Source organism: Podarcis muralis, chromosome 6, assembly GCF_964188315.1.
Source record: "Podarcis muralis chromosome 6, rPodMur119.hap1.1, whole genome shotgun sequence".
NCBI classification, from domain to species: domain Eukaryota; kingdom Metazoa; phylum Chordata; class Lepidosauria; order Squamata; family Lacertidae; genus Podarcis; species Podarcis muralis.
Window position 1 is genome coordinate 97,388,293 of NC_135660.1, and position 27,700 is coordinate 97,415,992.

A 27,700-nucleotide genomic window follows, 5' to 3' on the forward strand; every position below is an offset into this window, starting at 1 on the left:
TTGTTTCAGAGCTCATCATGTATGCATTGAGGAAATATTAATCCTCATTTCTGTTTGGTAAGACAGAAATGACCCATGAGTATTTGGCACCAAATCAAAAAACATGATCTACCAACTCAATGTGTTTATCAGTAAGAACTCTAAGTTATTTCTAATCACAATGGGAGTTTTTGTAGAACCACCCAGGCTCCTGATGTTGCCAATATTGGCACAAGGAGCCCCATTGACTTCCCTGTTTGAATGTGTCTATTGACAACACAGGAATTGAAGAATGGGTACATAAACACGTGCAGAAACTGGCACATGGAATAAGTATAAAGGACATATGAGAAACAGAGAGAGCCCTTGAACAAAGCACTTTTTAAGCAGAAGGCCAGCAACGGTGCGAAAACATGACAAGGAAAGGATCTTTATTAAGGCAGAGTAACAGTACAGACGGGACGCGGGTGGCGCTGTGGGTAAAAGCCTCAGTGCCTAGGGCTTGCCGATCGAAAGGTCGGCGGTTCAAATCCCCGTGGCGGGGTGCGCTCCCGCTGCTCGGTCCCAGCGCCTGCCAACCTAGCAGTTCGAAAGCACCCCCGGGTGCAAGTAGATAAATAGGGACCGCTTACTGGCGGGAAGGTAAACGGCGTTCCGTGTGCGGCTCTGGCTCGCCAGATGCAGCTTTGTCACGCTGGCCACGTGACCCGGAAGTGTCTCCGGACAGCGCTGGCCCCCGGCCTCTTGAGTGAGATGGGCGCACAACCCCAGAGTCTGTCAAGACTGGCCCGTACGGGCAGGGGTACCTTTACCTTTACCTTTAACAGTACAGACTCAGCAGCAGAGAGCTAATCCAGTCCCAGAGCTCTAACAAGGTGAAGGCTTAACAATAGGGCTGGCCCACCAATGAGGCAAAATGAGGCAACCACCTTGGGTGGCAGGATCTACAGGGGCAGCAGATCTGGCCTCCCAGGAATGCATCACCCACTGCTGTTGCTGGTTCCACAGTGGCAGCAATGGCTGTGGCGCACTCCTTGGAGGCAAGATCTGCTCCCTCCTTGGCAGCTCCCTCCATGCCGCCTCTACAACCTTGTTCCCAATGTAGATCTTCACTTCTCCATGTAGATCTTTATTCCCCACCTTATTCCTGATATAGCTCTTCACTCGCCCCTTCTTCCCTGGCACGTGGAGTGGCAATTTGTGGTTTGCCTCAGGTGCCAAAATAGCTTTGTCCAGCCCTAGTTGATGTGGTTGGGCCCAGTCTAGGAGCAAGAGCCAAGGTTCATGGCTTTGGGGTAGTTTTAAGACGTTCAAGGCTGCACAACAGCTGATAAGTTGTCCCATTAGGTTTACCACACCCACCTGTCAAGCTGCAAAGGGCAGGGGGGCACAAGCCTTACTCATGAGCGTCTCTATTCCAGCATGAGCAGCTGGCTTGCAAGAAGGCATCTGGCCCCTCCTCCTGTGGCGCTGCCTGGGAGAGAGCCCCAGCCCTCCTTCGTCCCCCTCCTGCTTGGCCACCCCATGCTCAGAGGCCTCCCCAGATTCTGACAATGCTTTCTCCCTTTGGGAGAAGTGGGGATAGGAAGTCCTGACTCCACACCAGGGCAAGAGGGGATTGCGGGGAGGGAAGGACTTGCATCTGCCTCCCTCTCCCTCCATAGTTTGCCATTCCAGGTCTGAGCCCGAAGATGCCAAGGGAGTAATGACAAACTGGAAGTATAGCCGGTGTCATAGGAGGAGAGGGAATGCCAACCCAGAAAATGACCTGGCCTAGGCAACCCCTCATGAACCTCACCAGAGTGCAGTTCCCTGCCATGGTGCTTATTCGAAATATTGCCTGGAGATGCATGTTGATTCTGGATTAGTGGTTTTCATGCATGCAAGATTTTTGCAGTATCCGCACAATCTTGTGGTCATCAGAATGCCAACCTATATCCCTCACCTGATTTATTCTCTCTGGGGGAAATCTTGTAAGTGAAAAACAATCTGTTGCTAACTACCCATTTGCAATCTTTCTGTCACTGCTTGCAATATTAAGCCCTTGTCTGGAACCATCCTTTGGCAGAGGGGACTACATGGTTTGTGAGCAAACCCTTTGGTAATAAACCACTTTGTACCTTTGCCTGAATTCCAGCCAGTCAAGATGGGTTCTTTCAGCTGCTGTTTTGACTTGGACAGATACTATTAATTACTTCCTCATAAAACTTTTGAAACATTATTCCTGGATGTGGAAATGCCAAATCATGGTTGTGTTTGAGGCCAAAGAGAAGAGAGATGGAGTGTTGTTTAGTACCAGTAATAATATCCCAAACAGAGCTTCTTGTTGGCAGAGCTTAAAAGGAGAGCTGCCTTGAGTAGTAGACCTACCACTGGTCAGTGCTAAAGGCAGGACTGACAAGTGAAATTTTCCCTTTGAGAATCCTCAAACCAGTTTCCCCAGGACTGATCAGGAAGGCTTCCTATTATTTACATTTTGTAAATAACAAATTCATTGGGAGTAAATCCTATTAGTTTCAAATGAGCTGATACCAAGCTTGCATCTTTACTTTATAAAGGAGGGAGGCCAAGGGTACAAGTGAAATAATCCCAGATTGCAATCTTTACTTGGAAATACCAATTAAATCACCGACATCACTTGGTTTCATGAAAGAAAACCTCTGGTATGCCAGAGTTTAGTGAGAAGTGTGGCCTATCTAAAATCTCTGATGGGTCAGGCAGTGGGGTGGAAATCTTGTAGTCTTCATGTGCATTTATTTCAGACACAGTCTTAATGAGCAAAATCCCAAGCCATTCACTTCCCCACTTACATGTAGCATAAAAACCTTTTACATACCAGGCTGCTGTGGTCTCTGTGCTGAGTTCTGTTTCCCTTTCTCCTACTATCAACATATCCCTGCTGTCTCAGAATTACCTTTTGTTGCAAATTTGTCATTTTGTTATGCAAAATGGCCCTATTCCTTTTATCTTGTTGGACAACAGAGTTCTTGTTAATGGCCTTCAGTGGTCAGTGGCTACTCCATACCAGTGGAATCTGAATCACACTCCTGCTGTCTGTATAGAACCGAAAAGGATCCCATCTTGAACTGGGCCAGAGAAAAACATTTCAGAGTTGTCACTAGGATTCATTCATATGTCCATCCCACCGAATCAAGGTGAGTGCCTGTGGGCTGAATAAGAAAGTGAGGTTTGGCTCTTTTTGCTTGCATCATAGTAGTAATCAGTGTCCACACCACCTGGAAACGGGAGAAAGTTGATTAAAGGAAGAAACTGAGACATCCTGGAGTAGGTTGCATGTGTGTTGGGCAAAATCTCAATGCAATCATTAATTGAAGGGATTATGGGAGCTGCAATTTAGCAATATTTGGAAGGGCATGTTGCGCAGTCATCTTCAAAATATTTTTGTAGGAATATTTACATATGCACATAACACTTGGTGGTGATTATCTAAAGAATATTGCACAGTAGCCCTCAAAGCATAAATTATAGGAGTGTTTGCGCAGTCATTTTCAAAAGATTGTTATAGGAATATTTACATATGCACATAAAACTTGGTGGTGATTATCTAAAGAATATTGGACAGTAGCCCTCAAAGCATACATTATAGGAGTGTTTATATAAAGAGGCAATTACTTATAGGTGTGTCGCATGAGGGTTTAAGAATTGCAAGCGCTCTGTCACAGTGGTTCCAATGTTTCCAGCAGGTTGTTTTCAGGAGGTGGTGCAATATGATTTCTGTTTGAAACCTTGCTGTTTGGCTGTCCTCCAATGCTGCTAAATATTGATACTGCACATGCAGGGCAGTGGCAGGGAACTGGGTTCAGCTGCCTGGCCAAATCTTTCTGCCTGCGCCCCCCCCCCCATGGGTTAGGTGTGACAAGCAGGCATCTGACAGGTGGGCAGGGTGCGCCAACCCACCTCCACTTGTCACTTGCTTCACATCACAATGCCGTCAGTGAGTCTACTGCACAGTGTGCCATAAAACCTGTCAACCAGCTGATCCATGTGGCTTGCAAAGAAAGATGCTTTCCAGGTGCTGACCATCAACCCTTTTTGGCATAGCCATGCCTTTACCTGCTCTACATATGTGCCACCATCACATTCCCAGTTCAAGTTGGCTGCAACCCTCCCCCAGGTGTTGTTGGACTCCTGAGTCAGCCTGGCCAAAGAAGGGAATGGCCGCCGGGAGGAGCACAGAGGGGGCATCTGCAGCAGCACAACCAGACACATGGGCTTAGCCAGGGGGTGGGTGGGGGGCAATTGCCCCCCATCAAAACAAATCAATGCAAATTTCAGTTTCTGCTCTCCCTAACAAAAGATTGCCCCCCTTCATCTGCCCCAACTGCAATGAAACATGTACCTTCCTTATCGGTCTCTGCAACCACAGCAGGCGCTGTAACTCTGTACAGTAATGGTTTGACTTCACCCCCGAAGGTGCACTCCTCCAGTGTCTCGGGGGGGGGGGGGCAATAACAACAAATGGACAGATGCAAATAATAATAACCTTCGAAGGTGACCCGGAAACTGCAATTAATCCAGAATGCAGCAGCTAGACTGGTGACTGGGAGTGGCCACTGGGACCACATAACACCGGTCCTGAGAGATCTGCATTGGCTCCCAGTACGTTTCCGAGCACAATTCAAAGTGTTGGTGCTGACCTTTAAAGCTTCGGTCCAATATACCTGAAGGAGCATCTCCACCCCCATCGTTCAGCCCGGACACTGAGGTCGAACTCCAAGGGTCTTCTTGGGGTTCCCTCATTGCGAGAAGTGAGGTTGCAGGGAACCAGGCAGAGAGCCTTCTCGGTAGTGGCGCCTGCCCTGTGGAACGCCCGCCCATCAGATGTCAAGGAAATAAGCAGCTATCTTATCTTTAAAAGACATCTGAAGGCAGCCCTGTTCAGGGATGTTTTTAATATTTAATGCACTCAATTGGGAGCCGCCCAGAGTGGCTGGGGAAACTTAGCCAGAAGGGTAGGGTATAAATAATAAATTACATTATTATTATTATTATTATTATTATTATTATTATTATTATTAAGAAGTGAAATGAAGCAAGAAGATATGCACACACACACACACACACATATATATTTATATATTTGGTAAGGGATGCGGGTGGCACTGTGGGTTAAACCACTGAGACTAGGACTTGCCGATCAGAAGGTCGACGGTTTGAATCCCTGCGATGGGGTGAGCTCCCGTTGCCCCTGCCAACCTAGCAGTTCGAAAGACGTCAAAGTGCAAGTAGATAAATAGGTACCGCTCTGGCGGGAAGGGAAACGGCGTTTCTGTGCACTGCTCTGGTTCGCCACAAGCAGCTTAGTCATGCTGGCCACATGCGGACATACTGAGGACAAACGCCGGCTCCCTTGGCCAGTAAAGCGAGATGAGCGCCGCAACCCCAGAGTTGGCCAGGACTGGACCTAATGGTCAGGGGTCCCTTTACCTTTTCCTGTGCAAATTCCACAGCAGCCTGCACTTTCCAGCCTGTGCCCAATGCGGAAGGTCCCTTTCCAACCCCTCCATCCTCCAGAGATCCGAAGAGATCCGCTGGACGCTCTCCAACTTAGCGAGCGCGCGAGCCAAGCAGGACAGGAGGCCCCGCCCCCCCGGCCTCCCTCCGCCCGCTCTCTCTTTTGCATATGGCCTCCGATTGGCCGGCGCCCCTCGGGCCACGTTCGTGCCGGCGCTCCCTCTGCCGCCGGCCTTCTTTATCAGCCAAGCGGCCCGACCCGGAGATCCACCGCCGCCGCTTCCCTTGCGCCTGTGCGCGTGCGCGGCTCCTCGCCGCCTTCTCCTCCTCAGCCGCGCCGGGACAGGAAGGCGGCGGCGGCGGCGGCCGGGATGCCGGGTGGCGGCGGCGAGGGCGGCGGCGGCTGGAGCGTGTCGTTCGCCGGCTGCGGGTTCCTGGGCGTCTACCACGTCGGCGCCGCCAGCTGCCTGCAGGAGAGGGCCCCGCACCTCATCCGCGACGCCCGCCAGGTGTGCGGGGCCTCGGCCGGAGCCCTGACCGGAGCCGTCCTCGTCGGAGGCGGGTCGCTGGGTACGAGCGAAGGGGACGCGCCTGCTCCTCGCTAGCCCTTATAGCTGGGCTTTTCTCTTGCCATGACTATTATTTTGTAATTTTATTCATATTTTGTAATAATATTATTATAAACGAAACATTGAGCTTTGAAGGCAGTAATAGCGGAGCAGTCGTAAGGGCAGTTGGAATAACCTGGTAATTGCAATAATCGCAACAAAAGCTGTTTTTTAATTAAAGAACGGGCGAGCGGCCGTGAGCTGCATCCCGTAGCTTAATGCAAGGTTTGCTTTTTTTTGCACCGGACGTACGGAGTTGGTATTTTTAATTACGATTTATGTATCCGATTCATTAGGCGCTTTTATGTTGCCCGTGGCAACCCAGAGTGGCTTCCAGCTCAACCAGCCTCCGGAGGGCGGGTGCCAGGGATATACTACTTTATTCAGTTTATTAGGCGCTTTTATCTTGCCCAGGGGCGACCCAAAGTGGTTTACAGCTCAAAGAAACGGACCCTTGAGGGTGTTCACCCTAAATATGGAGAAGGGGTGTTTGTGTGTTTGTTTGTGTTTGAGGTTGAGGCTGTTGAAAGGGGAGCAAGGCTGCAAATGTCGGAATGGAAGTGCCCAGAATCTTGATCTAGGATCCGAAGCTCAACTCGGGTCCCAATAATGATGGAGAGAGTAACTCTGAATATACGGTGAGGTGCTTGTGCAGCACAGTCTTAGACAGGTGGGAACTTGTGACTCAGCCATGTCTTCCTTTAATACAGGATTGAGCCCAAATGCCTCTCCTTAGAAATCAAACACTGACTTCCAATGGTGGGAAAAGTTATGCCTTTTTGTACTCTATTAACGGAGTCATTGCTGGGTTGGGCAGTGGCTCGGTTAATTTCATTGTACACAGGTTGTACATTGACAATAAAGGTATTATTATTATTTTCTTTCTTGAATTGGCAAACTGCCCTTTGTACCTCAGTTTTCAAACATTTCGGAAGTCAAAAGGTCTTCCAGAACGGATTGCATTTGAAAACCGAGGTACGCAAATAGTGAAGTCAGCTATGCACCTGCAAGCAGATAAAACGCCTACTAATTTCCCATCAGATTTCCATTTTAGCAAAGTTTTCCAGCTAGACTTCCAGGATTTCTCTGTTCTGCACTCAGTCTTTTTTCCCTCACACGCACAGCGGGTATCTGTCTAGGAAACCTATCGCAGTAACATACTATGGCCAGGCCATTGACCATAACCAGTGATTAAATTGACCAAACTTGCCACAAGATTATAGGGTAGGGTGGGAACCAATATGGATGTTGATGAGAAATGATATAGAATCAGTGACCAGTTGTTAAGAGAGTATATATTGGTGTGTACATATGAGGCTATCTACTGTTTAGGTTAGGGATGGGGAATCTTTGGCCTCCAGATGTTGCTAGAATAAAACTCAACATCCCTAGCCATTGACAGTGCTTTGGCTGATGACAGTTGGAGTCCAACAACATCTGGAAAGCCATAGATTTCCCATAGGTTTGACTAAGGGTCAAACTGTATGTGACACTTAATGCATTATTGGAAACTTCCATTTATTTTTAAAAAAGGTTTGTGTGTGGTGATTTTAATCTCAGCCATAGGGAGGGGAAGTTTAATGTTTCCCATAATCCCAACATCAATCAGTACCACTACCATTCCACACTATTGTTATTAGTTTGTAGTCCTTGTAGACCTGAAGGAACATCTCCACCCACATCGCTCAGCCCGGACATGGAGGTCCAGCTCTAAGGGCCTTCTGATGGTTCCCTTACTGCAAGAAGCGAAGTTACAGGGAACCAGACAGAGGGCCATCTTGGTAGTGGCACCTGCCCTGTAGAATAGATGTCAAAGAGATCAAATATTATATGACTTTCCAAAGATAGGAAATATATAGGGAAGCTTTTTCATACATAATGGTATATCTACAAACCACAATAGCCGGAACACATTGGATATTGGTTAGTTCTTATAGTCACCAAACTAAAGATACCAAAGATCCTGAAGGAAATGGAAGTTCTTATTATTCTTCAATTGAGAACACACCTTTTGGCAAATATAATTAGCTTTATTGTTGAATAATTTAACATGGCAGTTCTTACCTGCTTAAAAGAATTATGAAGATGAGCATTTGTCTCTATGTATAGCCTGTAGAGGCTGTTCCCTGCTGTTTTTTAAATTTTGTGTGTAAAGGTATTTCAGTATAATTGGTTAAAATACAGAACAGCTCAAAGTTTTAGTACAAAGCTTCTTTATTTACTCGTTACTCTGTTTGCTCCTCTCACAAGAGGGGAAAAACCTGATATACCAGAAGGAATATGAAATCCTAACATTTACCAAGTGGAGTTATGCTGATGTTTGAGGTTCTGGTCACTCATAGGGCTTCCTATCCTGCTTCAGATGGAAGTCGCTGTCAGCTTTTGTCAGTCATCTTTCACTCCCAACATCCCATATTTATTTGGAAGTGTGTAAATCACATTGATTTTAAATGACGCAATACGGGAGCCTTATTTAGTTAGCTTTAACTTGATTTATCCAAAGCACCTCCTTCCTTGGTGTAGAGTTTAGAGTGTTGCAGTCAAGACTTAGGTTACTTTTAAAGTGCTTTTCCTCTTTAGTCTATGCCCAGTGAACACATGGCACGGGTTTCAAATTGGGGTGGATTGATGTATGTGTATTTATGAGTATTTCATTTAGTGTAAGTCTAGACGTTGGTTAGGAAAATACTGATACACCAGCTAACCCAAATGTGTGGACAAATATTTGTGGATAACTTCTACACCAATGGAACTCATATATTTTCTTTCAAAGTTGTATTTTGTGCAGTGTTAAGAAGCTACTGCTACTATGTACATAATTAAATAACCACAACAGTGGCCTTTTAGGCAGTTCTCACTTTGACTTGTTTGCCATGGAGCTCCTCCTGTAAGCTGCAGAATTTTTGGGCATGTTGGAGAGAGCACACTTGGTTCACATGGAGTCCTGGCTTCACTGCTACTCTCCCTGGACTGATACTGCACTCTTAGAGCTCACCCCAAATACCCTAATAGCTTCTTACTATATAGATCTGACAAAATGATCTGCCCACTTAATCAGAGCACCTTTTTATCCCATTAACATTTTAAACCAATTAACTAATTTAAATATTGTAGCCTAATTGTGATAGTACCAGGAGGATCGTACCTAGTACTTGTATGTCCACCATGCCACATTATTCTTACTCATTTGACACAGGACAGGCATGGCTGACTTCAAGCTTCTGAGCTTTGCTTTGTTTTACAAGAACCCCAAGGTTTATCGACCAGAGCCAACTGCAAAACAGTGGCATGAGGGGTTGGTGGGCAGGTGTATACTTGGAAGTAAGGAATTAATTTCACACTCAGCCTAGAAACCAGTTTTCAGTACTGAGCTCAGTCTTTTCATCCAAAATACAATTCCTAGCTTCATTCCAAAGCTTTGGGTTTCAGCAGCCTAAATTTTTTTGGGGGGGTGGGGTGTGTGTGGGAAAAGCCTTTTTCATCTTACTAATATTATATATTTATAGCCCTCCTTTTTCTTTGAGGGCTTACACGTAAAGACAAGAATCACTAAAAACATAGAACAAACAACAAAACGTTAATAGAATCAAACTATATACATATATAAAATCTGCTTAAAACATAACCACCAGTATTTACAATAAAAACAGCATGGCACAAGATCTTCTATTAAAAGCAGTCAGTTCCCAAAAGCCTGTTGGAACAAGGTCTTCATCTGCTGGCGGAAAACAGCAAGGTGGCATTCAGTCTAGATTCTCTAGGAAGGGAGTTCTAGAATTTGGGAGCAGCCACCAAGAAGGCCCTCTCCTGTGTCCCCACCAAGCATGGCTGTAAGGGTGGCGGGACCAGGAGAAGGGCCTCTCCTGAAGATCTCAAAACCCGGGCAGGTTCATACGGTCTTCCAGATAGATTGCACCTAATCTGTGTAGGGCTTTATAGGTCATAACCAGGACTTTGAATTGTACCTGGAAAGTACCTAGTAGCCAGTGGAGCTCTTCTGACAAGGGAGTCGAAATATATGCCCTGTAACCAGCCCTGGTCAGCAGTCTGACCACAGGCCTTTGAGCCAGTTGAAGTTTCTGAGTGCTAGTCAAAGGCAGCCCTATGTTACAGTAATATTTATTAAAATATTAAATGTCAATCCCTTCCCTCTTGTGCTGTGTCCTGACATGAAATGGCATAATAGCATTTTTGTGAGTTGCAGCATGCTGAATTGTGTGTGAAAATCTTAGTTAAGTACTTAGAGGATTAAACTCTTATCCGTTGAAATGTTGCCTTCACTTTTTAATTAGTGTTCCATTTAACTGAAAGAACATCCTTTCTCAGCGACTAAATATAAACATATGCATATTAGAAAACCTGCTTTGAGCTAAATTAGGTTTTATAGTTTGGGGAAGAGTGTTCAAATTTAGAGCTAAGCTTTCCGAAGGACTTGTTCTCCACATTTTATTTTTTATTTGAGTTTTCCTGCATTAGTTAAGAAGTTGTGTGGGCAGATTCTCTTTCACTGTATTTTCCATTGCTAAGTAACAGTTATAATGGTCTCCCACATTTAGCTAGATTTTTCTTTGCGTCAGATGGCATGAGAAAAACTGAGCAGCACCAGGAAGAAAGACTTGGTTGCTTATTGCATAGTGCACAGAATTTGATTAGTACCCCCACCTTTCAAGGGGGAAAGTCCATGGCCTTTAGTTGAGAGCAAACTATTAAACTGTTAAAATAACTTGTATGGCCCAATCATTTAGATGTACAGGTGACAAGTAAACAGTTTTCAAGCACTGTGTTCAAAACACAGGGAAATACAACCATGGGAAGCTGTACATTTAATTACTGGTAAAAACCCCACCCCCAGCACTGCTTTCTAACACCCTCCCCCCCCCTTTCCTTACCCCCAAGTAGGAAAGCAGCTGGTAGAAGTGATTGGTTTTTTATGGCTTACTGGGAAAGGATCAAGTACACCTTCTGTCACTGTTCTGATAAACTCTGCACCTTTTATGGCATTTTGATGATAGATATAGATAGATAGACAGACAGACAGTTTGGTGCTTAATGGCTGCAGTGCTATACACCAGGTTTTGGAAAGTGGCTCTTTATATACCTTTGGGCATTGGCCAATGTAGGTGGGAAATTGTACAACACCACCTGGAGTTCCCCATGCCAGGAAGTTAGTTCTTTTGAGCTCAGTGAGGCTGACTTCTGAGTAGGATAGCATAGCTTGGTAAAATGTACGTGTCAATTAGATTTCACCACCAATATCAAAATTAGTATTTTTTTGCATTATGAAATGAAATATAAATTCTATGCAAATCTACATTATTATCCAACTTTCACTGATTGGTAAAAAAATGTAATAACTTATTATTTAATTAATCATATTCTGTCTGTATTGACCCCTTCAAGATGTGGCAGCTCTTTATGTGCCCTGCATTAGTAGGTCAAATTCCTCTTGGAAAGCTGAATTTAACTTCCTTTCTAGACATGAAATTGATGACCAAAGGATAAAAAGCAGCCCTCATAAACTGATAGTAGTAGTTCATTTGCTGTCTTTTGATTGGGTGAGGAAAATAAGCTGAGACTCAGCTGACATGTGGGACGATTAGTCCTCTCCCCTGTAGAGAAGGTTACTGCAGGACATTAACCTATTCCATTTATTGGGCAGCTCTTGGGGAGAGAGAGAGAAGGAAACCTCTGCTAATGCCTTTAGATTATCAGAGTACCAGCAATGGCTGATCTAAAATACAATATTTAGAAAATAGTTTGGGAGTGTACTCTTTTCAGAATAGTTACACAAGTCCTTGGGCAGATAGCAGAGTTTGTTTAATTTGGAAAAGTATTATCTCTTCTAATGGAATGATGTTATTAAAATGTATTTTCAGGCCACCGATGGCAAATAAATAAATAAATCAGTGAATGGTAAAGATACCTAACATACCTTTAGTGTGTCATGGCCCCATATTCTTTTTTCCTTATTTATTTATTATTAGAGTTTGGATGCTTGCCGGTTGACTGGTCAAATAATGTCAATTGGCTGGTCAATTCATTGAGGTCAGATATTCCCTGACAGCTATGATGCTGTTGACATTTGAAGAATTGGCCTGCTGTCATAACTTAGCATAACTACATTTCAGAATCTATTTTTTAATAGTTGAAATGACTTTGATTTTTTGTTTGTTTTAATCTTGTAACTTCAGGCTGACTCTGTCAAAGATAGAAACTATCTGGGAAACTGTTCACTCATCTAATACAGATAAAAGTTGTAATAATTTGTTTTTTGAAAGGTTAGAGCTTGTGCTCTGAACTCATGCTGAGTTTCAAAGGCACACCATGGTCAAGACCCCACTCCTGATGGCACCTTCTGAGCACAATTTTTTTGTTTTGTGACCCCTGACATCTGCTTTAACCAATTTGGTTTCCACAATTACATGCAGTAATCTATCTTTCAGCTGAAGCTTGTGCAGATGTTCTGGGTCTAGCCAGAGAAGCAAGAAAGCGAAATCTTGGCCCTCTCCATCCTTCCTTTAACGTGATGAAGATTATAAGGGATGGTCTTTGCAAAAATCTTCCTGAAAACACTCATCAGTTGATATCAGGGAAACTTTCCATTTCACTTACCAGAGTGTCTGATGGCAAAAATGTGATGGTATCCAACTTTAATTCCAAAGAAGAAGTCATACAGGTACATTCTCATTTTAACCATGTTTAGAATAATGTTCAGAATATTTCACAATTGTCTCAACCTTATTTTTAATTTGTTTCCTCATATTCATTTTTAGAACATTTGAAAGTGGCTGTGTTACAGCTTTACTTTGGGGAAATTTTCCTATTAGAAATGCAGAGTGCAAGTAACCTTTCTTTTCTTTTTGACAGGCTTTGCTTTGTAGTTCATTTGTGCCTATATATTGTGGCCTCATCCCACCTTCGTTTAGAGGGGTGGTAAGTACCTGCTCATTCTTCCATACTATAAACCAGCATGAGAAGGCTGATGACGGTGATAGAAAAGGTGGGAAGATGTAAATCTTGCCATTCTGATGTCTGCTTTGCTGTGTGTCCTTCATATACATGGCAAAAAAATAGTTCCAGGACAGCTTCATGTGAGAGATAAGAGACTGAAATGCTGTCTTTACAAAATAAGTCATACAATGTAATGTAACAGTTGTTTTAAGGAAACTAGATATTAATTCTTTAAAAATAAAATCTATTTGGGGCATTTGTTTTTATTCTTCTTGTGCATCAATTTGAAGATGGAAGAACTAAGGAAATAGGATGCCTCTATTGGCACACAACGTATGTAGGGTGCCACATTTCATGATATTGTATGATGCAGAAGGGTGTGCCTCCTGCCTGGCCATGTTGTCCTATTATTAGGAATCTGTGAACCATCCTTGGAAGTTCATTGTATGCAAATCTCTTTATTTGTGCACTCCATGGAGCACACATATCTCTACATGAATATGTTACATGGTACATAGATTTAGCAATACAGACACACAGTAGCTTGTATCTGGGCTTGGGCTTGTATGTGTTGGTTGAGAACTGTCTTGCAGAGTACCAGATGAAGCGATCTTAAAGATGAGATGCTAATTGTTATCCTCTTAATTGTCCTTTCTTAAGCAGTGTATTTCAAGGCCTTACGTAGAACTTGAGGAATCCTATTAAAGGCTGCCTGCATCTTAGTTGAAAGGAAGCATGGAGATGTTGATCTTTGCTAGTGTGGTTTTGCCCTCCTACTTTAGTAATAAGAAAAGAAAAACGATTCAGGTCAAGTATGTGCACATTCCAGATGGGTAAAAAATAGTGCTAACATTCGTGTGAAAGCTTCATGTGACATTTTTTTACTTCAAAATCAAAACTACAAAGAATAACAGTCTGTGATTTAGTGATAATTTTTTTGAAAAGCCTGCTGATCTAGATTTTTTACAAGTCTTATATTCATCCATTTTTACTCTTTAAAAGCTGAAATCCTATATGAGGTGCAAGGTAGCATATCAGACTAAATCCATGGTTCAGGTTAATCTGGTTGCTTTGCCCTCGTGGCTGGGCAATTATGTTACCTAAAAGGATTTAGTTGGGTGACAAACGTGAGACATGCCTGAAGGCCTACTTAATTTTATGAATTGGCTTTGCCACTCAGTGTTGGCATAGAAACAAAACTATAGGAGGAAGTGTGCAGATCATGCAGAAGCCTGCAGTTCTCACGCGCAATCCTGACATCTCCTATTTGGGATCTTTTGATGTAGAGGCCTGGACACTCTAGAATTTGGCGCCCTGAGAGTTAACAAGGACAACAAAGATATATCTAAAGTAAATTCTATTGCATCAAAAGGAGAAATAGAAAATATGATAATAATCAATAAACAACACACTAACAGTAGGCTAGGTTTGCAAGAGTTTTACATGAATAAAAGAGATTGAGCAGGAAAAGAGTGTGAGAGGAGACTGTTGCCTGGATGAGGGAAGAGATTGGCTGAAAGGGTGAAGGCGGTACCAGATGGAAATTGGTGCTGCCTTGCCCTAGAGAGAGAAGGGGAGGTGGCAAGGGAAGAAGGTAGCTTGGAGGGCTTTGCGGAGCTTCAGGAAAGTTCTTTAGGTAAGAATCTGAAGAATCAGGTGGGATACTTTTGGGTGGCAATGGGTCGTGAGGGAAGGAGAATATGAGGTTGTTGGTATGAGACGGCCAATGAAGAAGAAAAGGGCATAGCAAGGGGAAGAAAGAGCAGGTCTGCCTGGGAAACAGGGACCCGATTGGGCTGGAAAGAGGGGGAAAGTAAGAATTTGGCCAGCTGACTAACTTGTTAGGGAAGAGAGAAGGGGGGAGGTTCTGAGAGGCTGGGGTTTGCTATAGTGAAGGTGAAGGGGCCTCTTCAGCAACAGAAAGGGAATAGAGACATGAAAGGAGAAGGGACAGGTAGAGTCCACGGGAACCTTCCTGTGCAGTGACGTAAGGTGTCTTTGAAACCTGAAAGATTCGTACCTGTTAAGGTGAAAAGCATCACCCTTTATGCTCAAGTTGGACTTAAAAATAAAAACAAAGATTGCAAATCCTGTCTTCCTGGCTATGACCAGAGGTTAAAGGTTTTAAGTGGCACCAGTCAGGAAGAAATTGTCCCAAGTGTCTGAGAAATGGCTTCTAAAATGCATTTTCATTGTGCTTTCCAAGTGAGATATGGAAAGGAGTTTAGCACATCTTTTGAGATCTTTGGCTTATTGAAATGACTTGATTAGTAATTGTGGGGAGGGGGAGGATGTGACATTTGGGGTTATCATACAGTCATTTAACAATTCTAGAAGGAGTTGGATTTTTTATTTAAGTTTAAAATTACAAATGATAAAGGAGGGTGGCAGATAATTTACAGGAAAGGAGACAGCAGTCAATAGCTGGAGGTGTTTCCTCTCAGCTTGCTTGAAATGTGGTCTGCCTGAGTTGCTGTAATGACTGTAATGGGGGCTCTCTCTAGGCCTCTCCTAGCCAAAACCTAGCAGCTTCCTTGGGTATAGGCAACCTTAGCAAAAACTGGATTTTTAAGGCTGATTTGTATCAAGAATATGCCCTTTGCTCAAACTAGGGTGAACATTGGAACCTTGGATGGGGAAGGGGCAGGGTGAGAAGGATGTGAGCCCTATGAAACACAAAGGTAAAGGTACCCCTGCCCGTACGGGCCAGTCGTGATCGACTCTGGGGTTGCGCGCCCATATCGCTTAAGAGGCCGGGGGCCAGCGCTGTCCGGAGACACTTCTGGGTCACGTGGCCAGCGTGACGAAGCTGCTCTGGCGAGCCTGCACTAGCGCAGCACACGGAAACACAAAAGAGAGTTGTAAATTTCCTTACCTAATGTTTTCACCAGGGCTGAATTTTGCCTCTAAGTATGGTGCATGCCAAAAGAGAGCCCATAACATTGCTTCCCATGTTGCAGAAGCTGCTGGGCAGCATATAATCTGGGGTGTGCACCTGCACATTTTCAGACATTATTTGCGATCCTGAGGTGCACAAAGCTCTCTGTTGCTGTTCTGAGCAATGGCTTGTGTTGGGTCAGTACCTGCTCACATATAATATTACCACTGAAAGGTGTGGCAAGTGGAAATACTAGGCTTCCTTTCTGAAGTTGCAGAGCAAGTCAGCTAAATCTTGCTTTAAGCAAATAGATTCCTTATCTTTCTTTCTTCTTCCCTTCCCAAAGCGCTACGTCGATGGTGGAATAAGTGACAACTTACCTCAGTATGACTCAAAAAACACCATCACAATTTCACCTTTTGCTGGGGAGTGTGACATTTGTCCCAAGGGCAATTCTGCAAACTTCCATGAAATGAATTTCACCAACACCAGCATTCAGTTTAGCCTAGGGAACATCTACCGTTTAACTCAAGCACTTTTCCCTCCAGAACCCAAGGTATGTATATTCACTATTTTCTCTTACCCAATTGCTAGTTTGTTGGCATGTATATATGTTCCTACCATGGAATGCTAGACAGATGCAGCTCTCCAAAGGTATAGTTGTGTTTAAATTTCTAAATTTTTGTATTTATATAAATTTATAGCCCACCTTTCCTCCTAGAAACTCATGGTGGCATACATGGTTTTCCCACTCCACATTTAATCTAGATATTAGAGGATGATCACACGCTACTTGAGTGCATCTTAGGGGCACGTTTAGTAAATTCATTGAGAGCAATTCCTACTAGCAAGGAACAATGTAAATGGTGGTAACCCTCCTCAGTTTGCAATATTGGGGTGGGTGTTGAGCAATGATTGGGGCAGTTTTGGTGCAGTTAAGGTTTGAGGAAGGAGGTGTGTAATGCTCTGCGGTACAATTACTGTAGAATTGTTTTTTTTCATTATGATAAAGTGCTTACTGAGCCTTTTGGTAATGTGTCAACAGAGTATTAGCTGGCATGAGATGCCTTTCTGTATGTTGCTCTTTGGGAATTTTCAATATTCTCTATTTTTCTGTGAACAAGATGGTGCCTCCCCGCCCCCCAAAAAATTAGTCAAAAATTGGGGTTTGCCTTATACACAGATTTATATGGTAAGTCTTGAGTGAGCTGGCGGCTCCTGGCAGCTCCTGAGTCACAGAGTGCTGGCCTCAGAGCTGGCTGGAGAGGTGAAGCAGTGCCCAGGCAAGGAGGGAGCGTGGCCACAGTGTGAGGCGAAGTCAGACGCAGGCTGGAGAAAAAGCTCAACAGCTTTTTGGCCAATTCCCCACAAAACCTGAACAACTGTAAATACTGATTTCTTTATTCTGGGTTTCCAAAAGTAGGTGTTGTCTTATACATGGGGTTGTGTTATACACGGAAAAATACGGTACTTCCTCCTGTTTACTAGTTTTTTGTAACCTTATTTTCAGGTGCTAGGAGAGATCTGTGAACAAGGCTATTCGGATGCTCTTAGATTTTTGAAAGAAAATGGTACGTCACTGTGATTTCAAATATATAATATGGTGAACAGAATGTCAGTCACAATGTCGTGACAGGTCTGCACATTTTTGTATACGGACAAAAGAAGCTGGCCATGGTTGCTCATATCTTTGTAACATCGAGTTCAGATTGCTCACTCTGTGTTGGACTGTTTTTGAACAACGTTCAGAAACTTCAGTTAGTTCCAAACACAGCTGCTAATATCAGCTGGAACCCAGCATATATAGATTCTACATTGTAGATGTATAGGATCATCTTCACTGACTCCCAAACTGTTGCTGAACCTAGTTCAAACTGATTATATTCTAATACTTATTTATTAACTTTAGATACTGCCTTTCATCCATAGAGCTCAGAGTGGGTCACAGCATAAATATTTTCTCCTGAGCAGTTGGAGACTTGGATATTGGAAGGATTCTGCCTTCCCACGTGATCCTCCCTATGAACGTAGCTTATTATCTGCGTTCACATGCTGCAGAAAGTGTGGTCCAGGGAAAATTCAGCAGTGACTATATAGCATCTGAGGCAGTACAATTGTGGCTTCAACTCTACTTGTATAATAAGAGTTTGTGCCATGCAATGCGGACAGTGTTTTCTATCAGAAGTGGGTGATACTAGACTTGCCAGAGTCTTATCATTCCATCTTCTTAGTATCATGTTTTCTTGATACATGATGCAGCTACGGGTATCATGAGCCATTTTCCCCTCAAGGACTTGGAAGACTACGGTGACTTTTGGTTTATATAACTGTGGCCATACACTTTGGGAAATGGATAAATCTTCGTTAGAGAGTTGAGCTTGGATTTAAGTTTCTTAACTTCATTTCAGTGGGTCTACTCTAAGTGTAACTTATTTGGCATGGCACAATGGCCTGAGCCTACTTAATTTCACAGAAATTACATTGACTTTTACAATTACAGGCAACCTTGTGGTTTGTTCTTGAGATCCAGTATTTTTTTCCTGAACACACATGGCTTAGACATTGCTCTTACATGGCTTAGACCAACTCCTACCCAAAAGATCCAGGAGCAGCTGTAGTTTTAAAGCCCACTCAGCAACCTGGGGTCTACACTGGTAGAATTTAGTGTCCTTTTGTAACACTCTTTTAAACCAGTCTTAGTAAAGAATGCCAGCATGGTAAAGTTTATGGCTTGGTTCAGTGTTAAAGCCACCCCATGGTATGTTTGGCAAACGCAGAACAGACTTCTGGCCCAGTGTGCCCTCCTTTGCTCATGTTCTAATTCATTCTATTCCAGATTTGTGCAAACCATAGGTTGTCTCACAAATGAAATTGGAACCCAGTTGCAGTCTGTGGTTTGTGCCAGACATAATTTGTCTGATGGATGTCATGGTTAACTATAGTTTGAGTGCGGCAATCAGAATGTTTAAGGTGAAGACTGTTCATGATAGCCAAACTATAGTTTGGTTTTTAGATTTGAAACAGGCATTTGGGGTGGGGCACAAGGAATGCAGTTTTTCCTTTGAAAATGGGCTTTGCCTGGCCAGTTTGGAGGTACAGAGGCAATGTGCTAATTCTCTACTGTTTGTCAGGGATAGGATTCCACTTTTAAGAGATTTCTAGGCTGACAATGCTCATTTCCATCAGTTTTTCTACTCTTGCGTTGCCCACTTCAGACAATATATGACCTTCTTTCTTCAAGATTTGAAAGTTTATACTAGAAGACTTTTCAACCTAGGAGTAGTGCAGTCTTTATGCCCTCTTCCAACTCTGTTTTGCAATATGGTGCCTGTCATGCTCTTGAATACAAAAATACCATCACATCAGAAGCTGTTTTTATTCTGTCTTCCTCAGGTATATTGTATGATTCAGTTTTAGTTGACTTGGCCTTAACAAAGGAAAACCATCAGGAATGTGTTCAGACCCCAGATTATGCTGATAAAAAAACAGTTGCAGCAAATGAAGCAAAAAAAGAGATGCAAGATGAAGAAATGCTTATTGATGAGCTGCAATTAGCTGCCTGGCCATTGGATGGAACCATTTTTGAGAATCTACCTCCTAGACTCCGTAAAGGTAGAGATTTAAAGTAACCTCATTTTTATTGTAAAACTAAGTTTCATTAAATTACTCCAATAATTAGTAATGCATACAACATTGGGTATAGTCCAGCCAGAATTCAGCACTTGTAAATCCAACGTGATTTCAGCGGGAGAACATTTAGCACATTCTTAAATTTCTCCCATTGAAATCCATGGTACTTTAAAGTGTTTGACTTGGGCTGGATCATGACCAGTGCTTTTAACTGCATCTGTAGTGCCTTGTTTCTGTAACATAGTGAATTGTATTAACTCTGGCCACCTATTATATACTATGATAAAAGTTTGTCTTTCAGTTTAGTTTTGCTAATCATCTTTACATACTTTAATCTTATGCATAAAATAACTGAGAAACCTACTGTTGCTACTTATCAGCAGTATAGTGTGGGTTGCTGGTGCCCGGGGTGGGCAAGCCACTGATTCTGCCAGAGGCCCCCCCCAACCAGAGCCAAGTGGGGCTGCATTGCGCCTGCCCGCACAGGGGGGACCCTGGCTGGCCAATGTGGCTCTTGGGCAAATCCTCTCGACACCTGCGGAGAAGAGGGCCAGGCCAGGCTGCGCTGGGGTTACCCCTTGCCAGCCTCCCTCTGCCTGCACCTGCTCACCCTGGGCTGCTCTGCCGCCTTCACCAAGCCGGGGATCCCTACAGAAGCTGGCGACTGCATGGGGGTACCTGGTTGCGCCCCTCAGAATTTTGCGCCCAGGGCCTCGGCCCCCCCAGCCCCCATGGTACTTATAACAGGACAAATAATAAACATTCAGTACAGGAGTATCTGGAATACTGTGCAAATTGATCTAGTAACACAGTTTAACTAAGAACTTGGGTATATATTTGTGCATCACAGAAGAGTCTTCTTTGGCCACCTTTGAATGAAAGTTATTAATGTTGGATACTAACTAAACCTTGGTGCAGACGTGGCTTTCTGGATGCACATGGAAAAAGCATGTACCTATTAGACATACTCTAACAGAGCAAGTGGGGTGAGAAGGAGAAGGAATAAGCCAGGCAGACTAATTCCTTTCTCTTTCTTGCTTGACACTTGTCCCTCACTCAGCTTCCTGTCTTCCATGTTCAGAAGAGCTGGAGTTTTATTCTAAGGCTGTAAGGAAAGAAAAACAAGTAAATTGCAAGGAGAACTATCCAGTGAATAAGCTGTTGAATAGAAATCTTGGTTGAGTTGTGCTATGAGTGAGCAAGAAAATAAATGTTTTTTCAAAGTTTTTGAGGGCCAAAATGCATTGCTTTTTCTGAATTAAAGTTGTGGGAAAACATATTTTTATAATACAAAAAGGGTTTGAGTGTAAAAGAGTAAAAAATTCCTGTTCTTGGAGGATCCACCCCTGCCTTTTTTCACGAGTCTGTTCTGATTGAAAGGAAGGAAACTTAGAATAATGATTCACAGAACAGTGACACAATGAGCAGCCTCTTCTGATTGTATATTGACTGCATGAGGAATGCTAGGATAATCAGATTGTACATGAAGCATACTTGGTGGAATTACCTGTCCCCATTAGAAGCCGACTGAACATTACTGAAATTTATACCAGCCAGATGGTGATGAACTGGCCCGTATGTATATAGGAGAGTACTAGGTGCATTTAGTTGAGTTCTGTCATGAGAAAGCCTGTTGTGGGTTATCTAGCACGATTCCAGGCAATGTTTCATCACTCTTGCAGAATCTAGAAGCCATTATGTTCATGTTCAGTTGAGATTAATGATTGTATAAATGACAGCATTGCAGGAGGCTTGTAAAGAGAAATGTGGACTCTATGCTCAGCTTTCTAAATTTCTACCAATGCGACTGATGTCCTATGTGATGCTGCCGTATACTCTGCCAGTTGAGTCAGCATATTTTGTGGCCTTAAGGTGAGTGTTAAGCATGGAAGTCCTCCCTTGTTGTACTAGTGTTTTTATATAGCACATTTTCTAAGGGCTCACAAGCCTTAAAATAATTCTTTTTTAAAAAATTCGTATGTATACCAATTTTCTTATAAAAATTAAATCCTGCTAGACAGGAAAGTATTATCCCTGCATTGCACATGGGATGGAATGAATGAGTGGAATACTGCTGAGAGGTAACAATATATTTAGGTAACTTTTGTAGTCATGGCTAAAGTTTGATTGAACTTAGAACTTCCAGGCTCACAGCTTAACCACTATATTATTCTTAAAACGATTAACTGAAAAATAGTAGATATATTTTCTTTTCCACGTGTGCTTTTTGTGTTCAGTTTCATAAACTTGGTATGTGCATGAAGCTTACTTTTAAAACCCTATATTTTAATTGGTGTGTATCTCCAGATTTAACTGAGAAACTGGCTGCGTAGGGAACTCTGCTCAAGGAGTTTGCAATGATAAAGGCCCTTTAAAACATAGCAGTAATATTTCCAAACCTGTTGTAGAGAAAAAGCTAAAAATTAAACACCCCTATTAAAAATTAAACACACATGGGTGGTGCTGTGGTGTAAACCACAGAGCCTAGGGCTTGCCGATCGGAAAGTTGGTTGTTTGAATCCCCGCGACAGGGTGAGCTCCCGTTGTTCGGTCCCAGCTCCTGCCAACCTAGCAGTTCGAAAGCACGTCAAAGTGCAAGTAGATAAATAGGTACCACTCTGGCAGGAAGGTAAATGGCGTTTCCATGCGCTGCTCTGGTTTTGCCAGAAGTGGCTTAGTCATGTTGGCCACATGACCCGGAAAAACTGTCTGCGGACAAACGCCGGCTCCCTCGGCCTGTAAAGGGAGATGAGCACCGCAACCTCAGAGTCATCTGTGACTGGACTTAACTGTCAGGAGTCCGTTATCTTTACCTTTTTATTGTGTTTAATTATAAACCACCCTGAGACCTGTGAGTATTGGGCAGTATATAAATTTAGTCAATCAGTCAAAAAAGCAAGAAGCCAGCAAGCCAAGTTTTAGGTGGGGCAGATTGGCTGATGTCCATAAGAAGCATTAGCAGAATGGCTTTCCTGCCTCTCTGCCCAAAGTCCTTCACTCCCATATGGCATTTTCTCAAATTAGGGTTCTGCCTGAAACACTATTATTTATTCCTTACAGATTAGTAGACTGGTTTCCTGATATCCCTGATGATGTGCGATGGATGCAAGGTCAGCTCTGTCAAGTTGTGGGCACAGTATATTCCAAAGCAAGAAAAAGATTACTGAGTATTCCCAGGTATATCTTATGCTGCTACATACTTCACGCTGCACATTTGTTGGTCAGGTGCAGACATAATATTTCAAATTGCTTAATCATTGTGAGTGTGCTATAGATCTATCCACTCCCTCTCAATCATTCCATGAACACCCATTCCTTCTCTTTTTGTTGGTAGCCACGGTTTAGTGTTACGTTTGCAATGAAATGAACACTGACTGTGGTTTAAAGTAGATGTGACATTAAATGTAAGCAGTTCACATGCAATTGACTTTTTAATAATCTTTTATATGGCATAAGTAATCCATTTTATTCTGATTAACAGCTCTAGTATTAGTTTTTGTAAGTTGTATTTGCCCCTTGTTCTTGTGATTCACTTCTTCTTTTAAACAAACTTCTCTCCCTCTGCATCTCTTACTTTTTAATGTTTTAATTTACTTGTCTCCTTCTCACAACTTTAGCTCTATCTCACTACATTAGAGTATCAATTCTCTGACGCTCATCTGTCTGCACTAAAAAGCTGTAGGAAATGATGCAGAGCAAAAGGCGGGCCACAAGACAGCAGTCATGCAAGTTTCACCGCCTTTTTTAAAAAATGGGGCTACTTTTTGTATAAGAAATGTGTAGTATTTGAGGCATACCCAGGAATATTAATTGATGTGTGCATGCAAGCACTGTGAAATACAGGATTGCACACTCTTGGAATGTTACAATTACTGGTGTCTTTTCAAAACCCTCTTTCTACCCCTGTTCTCATCCATGGCTGGAGAATGTGTTAAGATGCCACCCACTCCCCATTTTATCCATTAGCAAAAGCTTGGAATAGGTGTAGACATTTTTGCTAAAGAAATGGTCATTTGAATAAAGTCACAAAACCAGGAATGACCACAGGAAAGAATTGTTTGGCTGCTTCCTTTCCCCATCCCTACCTCTCTCCTTTGCTAGTTTAAAATGAAGAGTAGCAAAGAGTCGTGAATTACATAGAAAACTATTAAAGCTAATAAATAGAAACTTGAATAGCATGAATGAAATTCTAGTTAAATCAGAGTTATTTAATTAATTGACACAGGGTAATCCTATACAGTGGTACCTTGGTTCTCAAACTTAATCCGTTCTGGAAGTCTGTTCCAAAACCAAAGTGTTCCAAAACCAAGGCACGCTTTCCCATAGAAAGTAATCTAAAATGGATTAATCCATTCCAGACTTTTAAAAACAACCTCTAAAACAGCAATTTAACATGAATTTTACTATCTAACGAGACCATTGATCCATAAAGTGAAAGCAATGATCAATGTACTGTACTATAAAATAAATAAGACAGTATTGTAGATGATAAAAATTAAAAGTATATATTTTTTCTTAACTGCACTGATGATAGTCATTGTTTGTGTGGGGGGCTTTTATCCATTTCCGCAGTCACACAGTCAGTCAATCAGTAGCTGAACTGGGTTCCACGCAGTCACAAAAATAGATTAACCGAGAAAGCCTCAAAAACACAAAATAAATAAGAAAAACAAAAGTGCCAAACTTAATCCGTTCCAGAAGTCTGTTTCACTTCCAAAATGTTCAAAAACCAAGGCGCAGCTTCTGGTTGGTGCAGGCGCCCCAGAAACAATAGCTGACAACTGCATTGGATGTTCAGCTTCCAAAAAATGTTTGAAAACCGGAACACTTACTTGGTTTGGGAACCAAGGCGTTTGAGAATCAAAGTACCACTGTATAAATATGTTTTCAGTGAAGATTTGTTTTTTTAAAAAACCCTATTCAGTCATTTACTGCTGATTGGATGAGGATGGGGAGCATATTCCATCTTTATATATGATAAAAATCAAAAGTTGCTGAAGAGTCACTGAGATTTATTCTTCTTTTTTACAGCAAGGAAAACAGTGCACTGATTAGAAAGTGTCAGAGTGCCCCCCTGAACACGAGTCTTCACTCTTCTTACTGCCCTCCTAAAATGCCTCATTCTTCCACACACCTGGAAGAGTGGCTTTTGGATCTTCCATACTGTGAGGACTTGGTTAAGAAAGAGGCTGCAGTGGGTATAAACGAAAGCTTGGACTCCATGCCTCCCTTCTTTATGAGCTCTGAAGAATCGGGAGTGGAAGTGGATTTTGACTCCTGCTCTGAGAAGAGTTTCCAGACTGCCTCTGAGGACTAGCTTAAGAACTGTGGCATAGACAAAGAAATCTCAGTCTTGGAGGCATCAGTTTATCTAGCAGATTGCCAAACAGTCTTTTGGAAGACTGGCTTACACTAGATGACAAAAGGCCTTTGAGGAATCTTTTGTGGAAAGAGAAATGTGCTGTCCTGGTCCGGCTTCCTGATAATGACTAAAGGATTAAGAAGACCCTAGTGCAATAGAACATGGTTTACCCAAACAAGATTTTCGGCAGGAAAAAAAGTGATTCAAGTCTTCTGATTTCTATTGGGACAAAGCATTTTTAGCAAAACCACTTCGTTTTAAAGTATTTAACTTTTATAATAGTCTTTTTTCTTGTTTGTCTTCATATGTGGCGTTAGCACTTGAGCAAAATCAAACAGTGTGTATTCAGATGACTATGGCATATAGGAATTTTTTGGAAGGCCTCTGAAGTTTTACTTGCCTTATGCATGATACTTGTTGGAATTGTTAACATCAAGTTACACTCCTTATCGTAACGCTTCATTGTTTTTCAGAAAGATAGTACTTAGGAGGCATTGTGTGTTCTAACAAGTGTGGTCCCCCCCCCCTCGCCGAGTGATTCTTTCTCCCTCATTGGGTTGGAGAAGCCACAGATGTAGTTCAGAATTTAGTGCAATGCACATGTGCCACTCCATACCAGAGAATCCTTATGGGCTGAATTCAATCCCAATAAACAGTACTTTAACAATGTTTTACTGAAGGAATCTAATTGTAGACCATTTTCTCTTAGAGAAGGCAGTATGGTGTGGATCAATGGAAGTATCAGCTCCAGATGCCATCAAGACATGGGCTGAATGATTTACCTATCCAAATAGGCGAGGCTTTACAGTGTGATTTGTAATTAATGGCGTTTAAAAGCTTCTTATTATTTCTTATAATCAAGCAGCACTGGAAGCTTTTGAAAACAGATTAAAATCTGAAAAATGAACTGTATTCCCTGAAGTAATCACAGAAAACATTCTGTTCTCCGTTGCACTAAATTCAAACCATTTTAGCCCAGTCTTTACTAACAAAAAATGTGCCAATATGTTTTTTTCAGTTTTATTATAGGTTAGGTCTTAAGTTGGCTAACATGTGAGAGCTGACAGTAGTGCTGAATCATGAATAAGCTACTTTTCAAATTGTTTTAATTTTAGAAGTACATTTGTTAAGATAAATAGCCTCTCTGAAATCTGGATACCATATTTGATAGTGATGCTTTGAGTATTCCTTGCCCACCATTATTCATCACTTTAAAGTGACAAGGATACTTACTTATGGCACAGGATTTACACTGCATTCTCCAAAATGGTAAATGATTCAGAAATGCTGGTCCCATAGGCTGCTGATCACCCTCCCCTGGCATGGCACTTGGAGGACTGGTCTGCAGTGATGCTGTCTTAGCATAATGGCCTAAGAGTCAATCAAATAGATTTTGGCTTGGGAATCTAGGTTAGAAATGAGGTGGATTATATTTTGACAAAAATCAAAGCCTTCATAAGAATGGGAAGTCTTGTGTATTTATTTTAATTATTGACTATGGACAAGTTTAATTTTGACCAAGCGTTTAGCAGTCTTTCAGCTATGACTTTATACAGTGAAAACTGAAGGAAGTGCTGTTTTTAGAAAAACAACAACGAAGCTACGTTTTAAATTTTTAACATTGCAAAAACTTTCTTATTTATATCCTTGCTGGTGCTATTTCATTCAAGATATAGACATAAATGAGTTATTTTGTGTGATCACTGATTGTATGCTTTATTTTAAAAATCTTGATTGCATTTCCAAAATGGGCCAGAATATTGTTCCAATCACTAATGTTTATATAAAGCAGCAAAATAAAGAGACAAACATGTTTTTGATGTCTGCTGTTTATAATAGCAAACTGAATTTAAGATAATTGTGGTTGGAAGGAGGGAGCTCAAGGAATATATTGTATTGCAAAAGCAGCGGCTTCCAATTTTTGGGGGGCCATTGCCCTCTTGGTTCCACAAACTCATCCATGGTGCCGCTTACCTTACCCTATAAAAAGCATTATTCAGAACAGTGATAAATTCAAAGCAGTAACAGTTAATTGTACATTTGTTCAAAATCCAATTATCACTATTTAGTTTAACTATTTCAACAAAATTATTGAACCTGATCCAATGATACCAACTTTTGAAAGACTATTAGTAATTTACATCACCAGAATCCCTCCTGCCGCCCCCCCCCCCCCAACATAACCCCCGCCCCAGGACTGGTACCACCCACTTTGGGAGCCACTGCTGTAAAGTTTTAAAGTCTTTTAACGAGGTTGTATATTTAAGCTATGGAATTACAAAAACCGAAGCCTGTATTTCTGCTTGTACCATTGTACTGAAGAGCCATCGAAACCTCTATGAGGCTTCGGAAAATATTTAAAGATTGGTCTCTGCTGTTGCTGGCAAGACGTCCTTCTCTTTCTCCGTTCACCGAAATTCATAGTGCACAAATATCTTAAATGATTTCTACCTCCTGTTCTTATAAATTATATATTTTGAAAATGAATAGAAAGCTTAAAATTCAATATTCCAAGGTTTGTATTTCTTCTACGGAGTGGCAATATTTTTGAGATTTATGTTCTGCCACATTATTTCACAAGACAAGGACATATTTTACATGGGAAGTATCTCTTGTAGCCTTTGTGCTCCATCTGTGGTGGTTGGAAAAGAATGTCTGGCAGGGATAAAGATAACAGGTGTAGATGTTGGGTGCAAAGTATGTATGTACACACCTTAAGGGATTACAGCTGTACTGCAACAGCTATCTCAAGCAGAGCCCTTGGGTCCAGAGTTCTTTTTCTCAACTTCTCTAAAAGCTAAATGTTTTTATAGTTAC

General features: G+C 42.2%; 1 protein-coding gene and 1 long non-coding RNA gene across 3 annotated transcripts; one reads left to right on the top strand and one right to left on the bottom strand.

The window, feature by feature from the left end:
* Positions 1 to 2,505: 2,505 nt before the first annotated feature.
* Positions 2,506 to 5,746, bottom strand: LOC144328076 (uncharacterized). The gene is made up of 2 exons (XR_013393328.1): positions 5,428 to 5,746; positions 2,506 to 3,215 (listed from the first exon to the last, which is right to left on the bottom strand). It is a non-coding gene; the product is annotated as an uncharacterized LOC144328076 (long non-coding RNA).
* A 59-nt stretch (positions 5,747 to 5,805) lies between these two features.
* On the top strand, positions 5,806 to 26,698 carry LOC114596884 (patatin-like phospholipase domain-containing protein 2). 2 transcript variants are annotated; one of them, XM_028728722.2, is made up of 9 exons: positions 5,806 to 6,024; positions 12,506 to 12,738; positions 12,930 to 12,995; positions 16,238 to 16,447; positions 17,402 to 17,462; positions 19,285 to 19,503; positions 21,261 to 21,393; positions 22,582 to 22,698; positions 24,553 to 26,698. In XM_028728722.2, the coding sequence occupies exons 1-9, from the start codon at positions 5,826 to 5,828 to the stop codon at positions 24,836 to 24,838; spliced, it is 1,524 nt and encodes a 507-aa protein (XP_028584555.2). In that variant the 5' UTR covers positions 5,806 to 5,825; the 3' UTR covers positions 24,839 to 26,698. The 2 variants fall into 2 exon arrangements, with proteins under 2 accessions (XP_028584555.2, XP_077786892.1); XM_077930766.1 differs by lacking the exons at positions 21,261 to 21,393; positions 24,553 to 26,698.
* Positions 26,699 to 27,700: the final 1,002 nt, after the last annotated feature.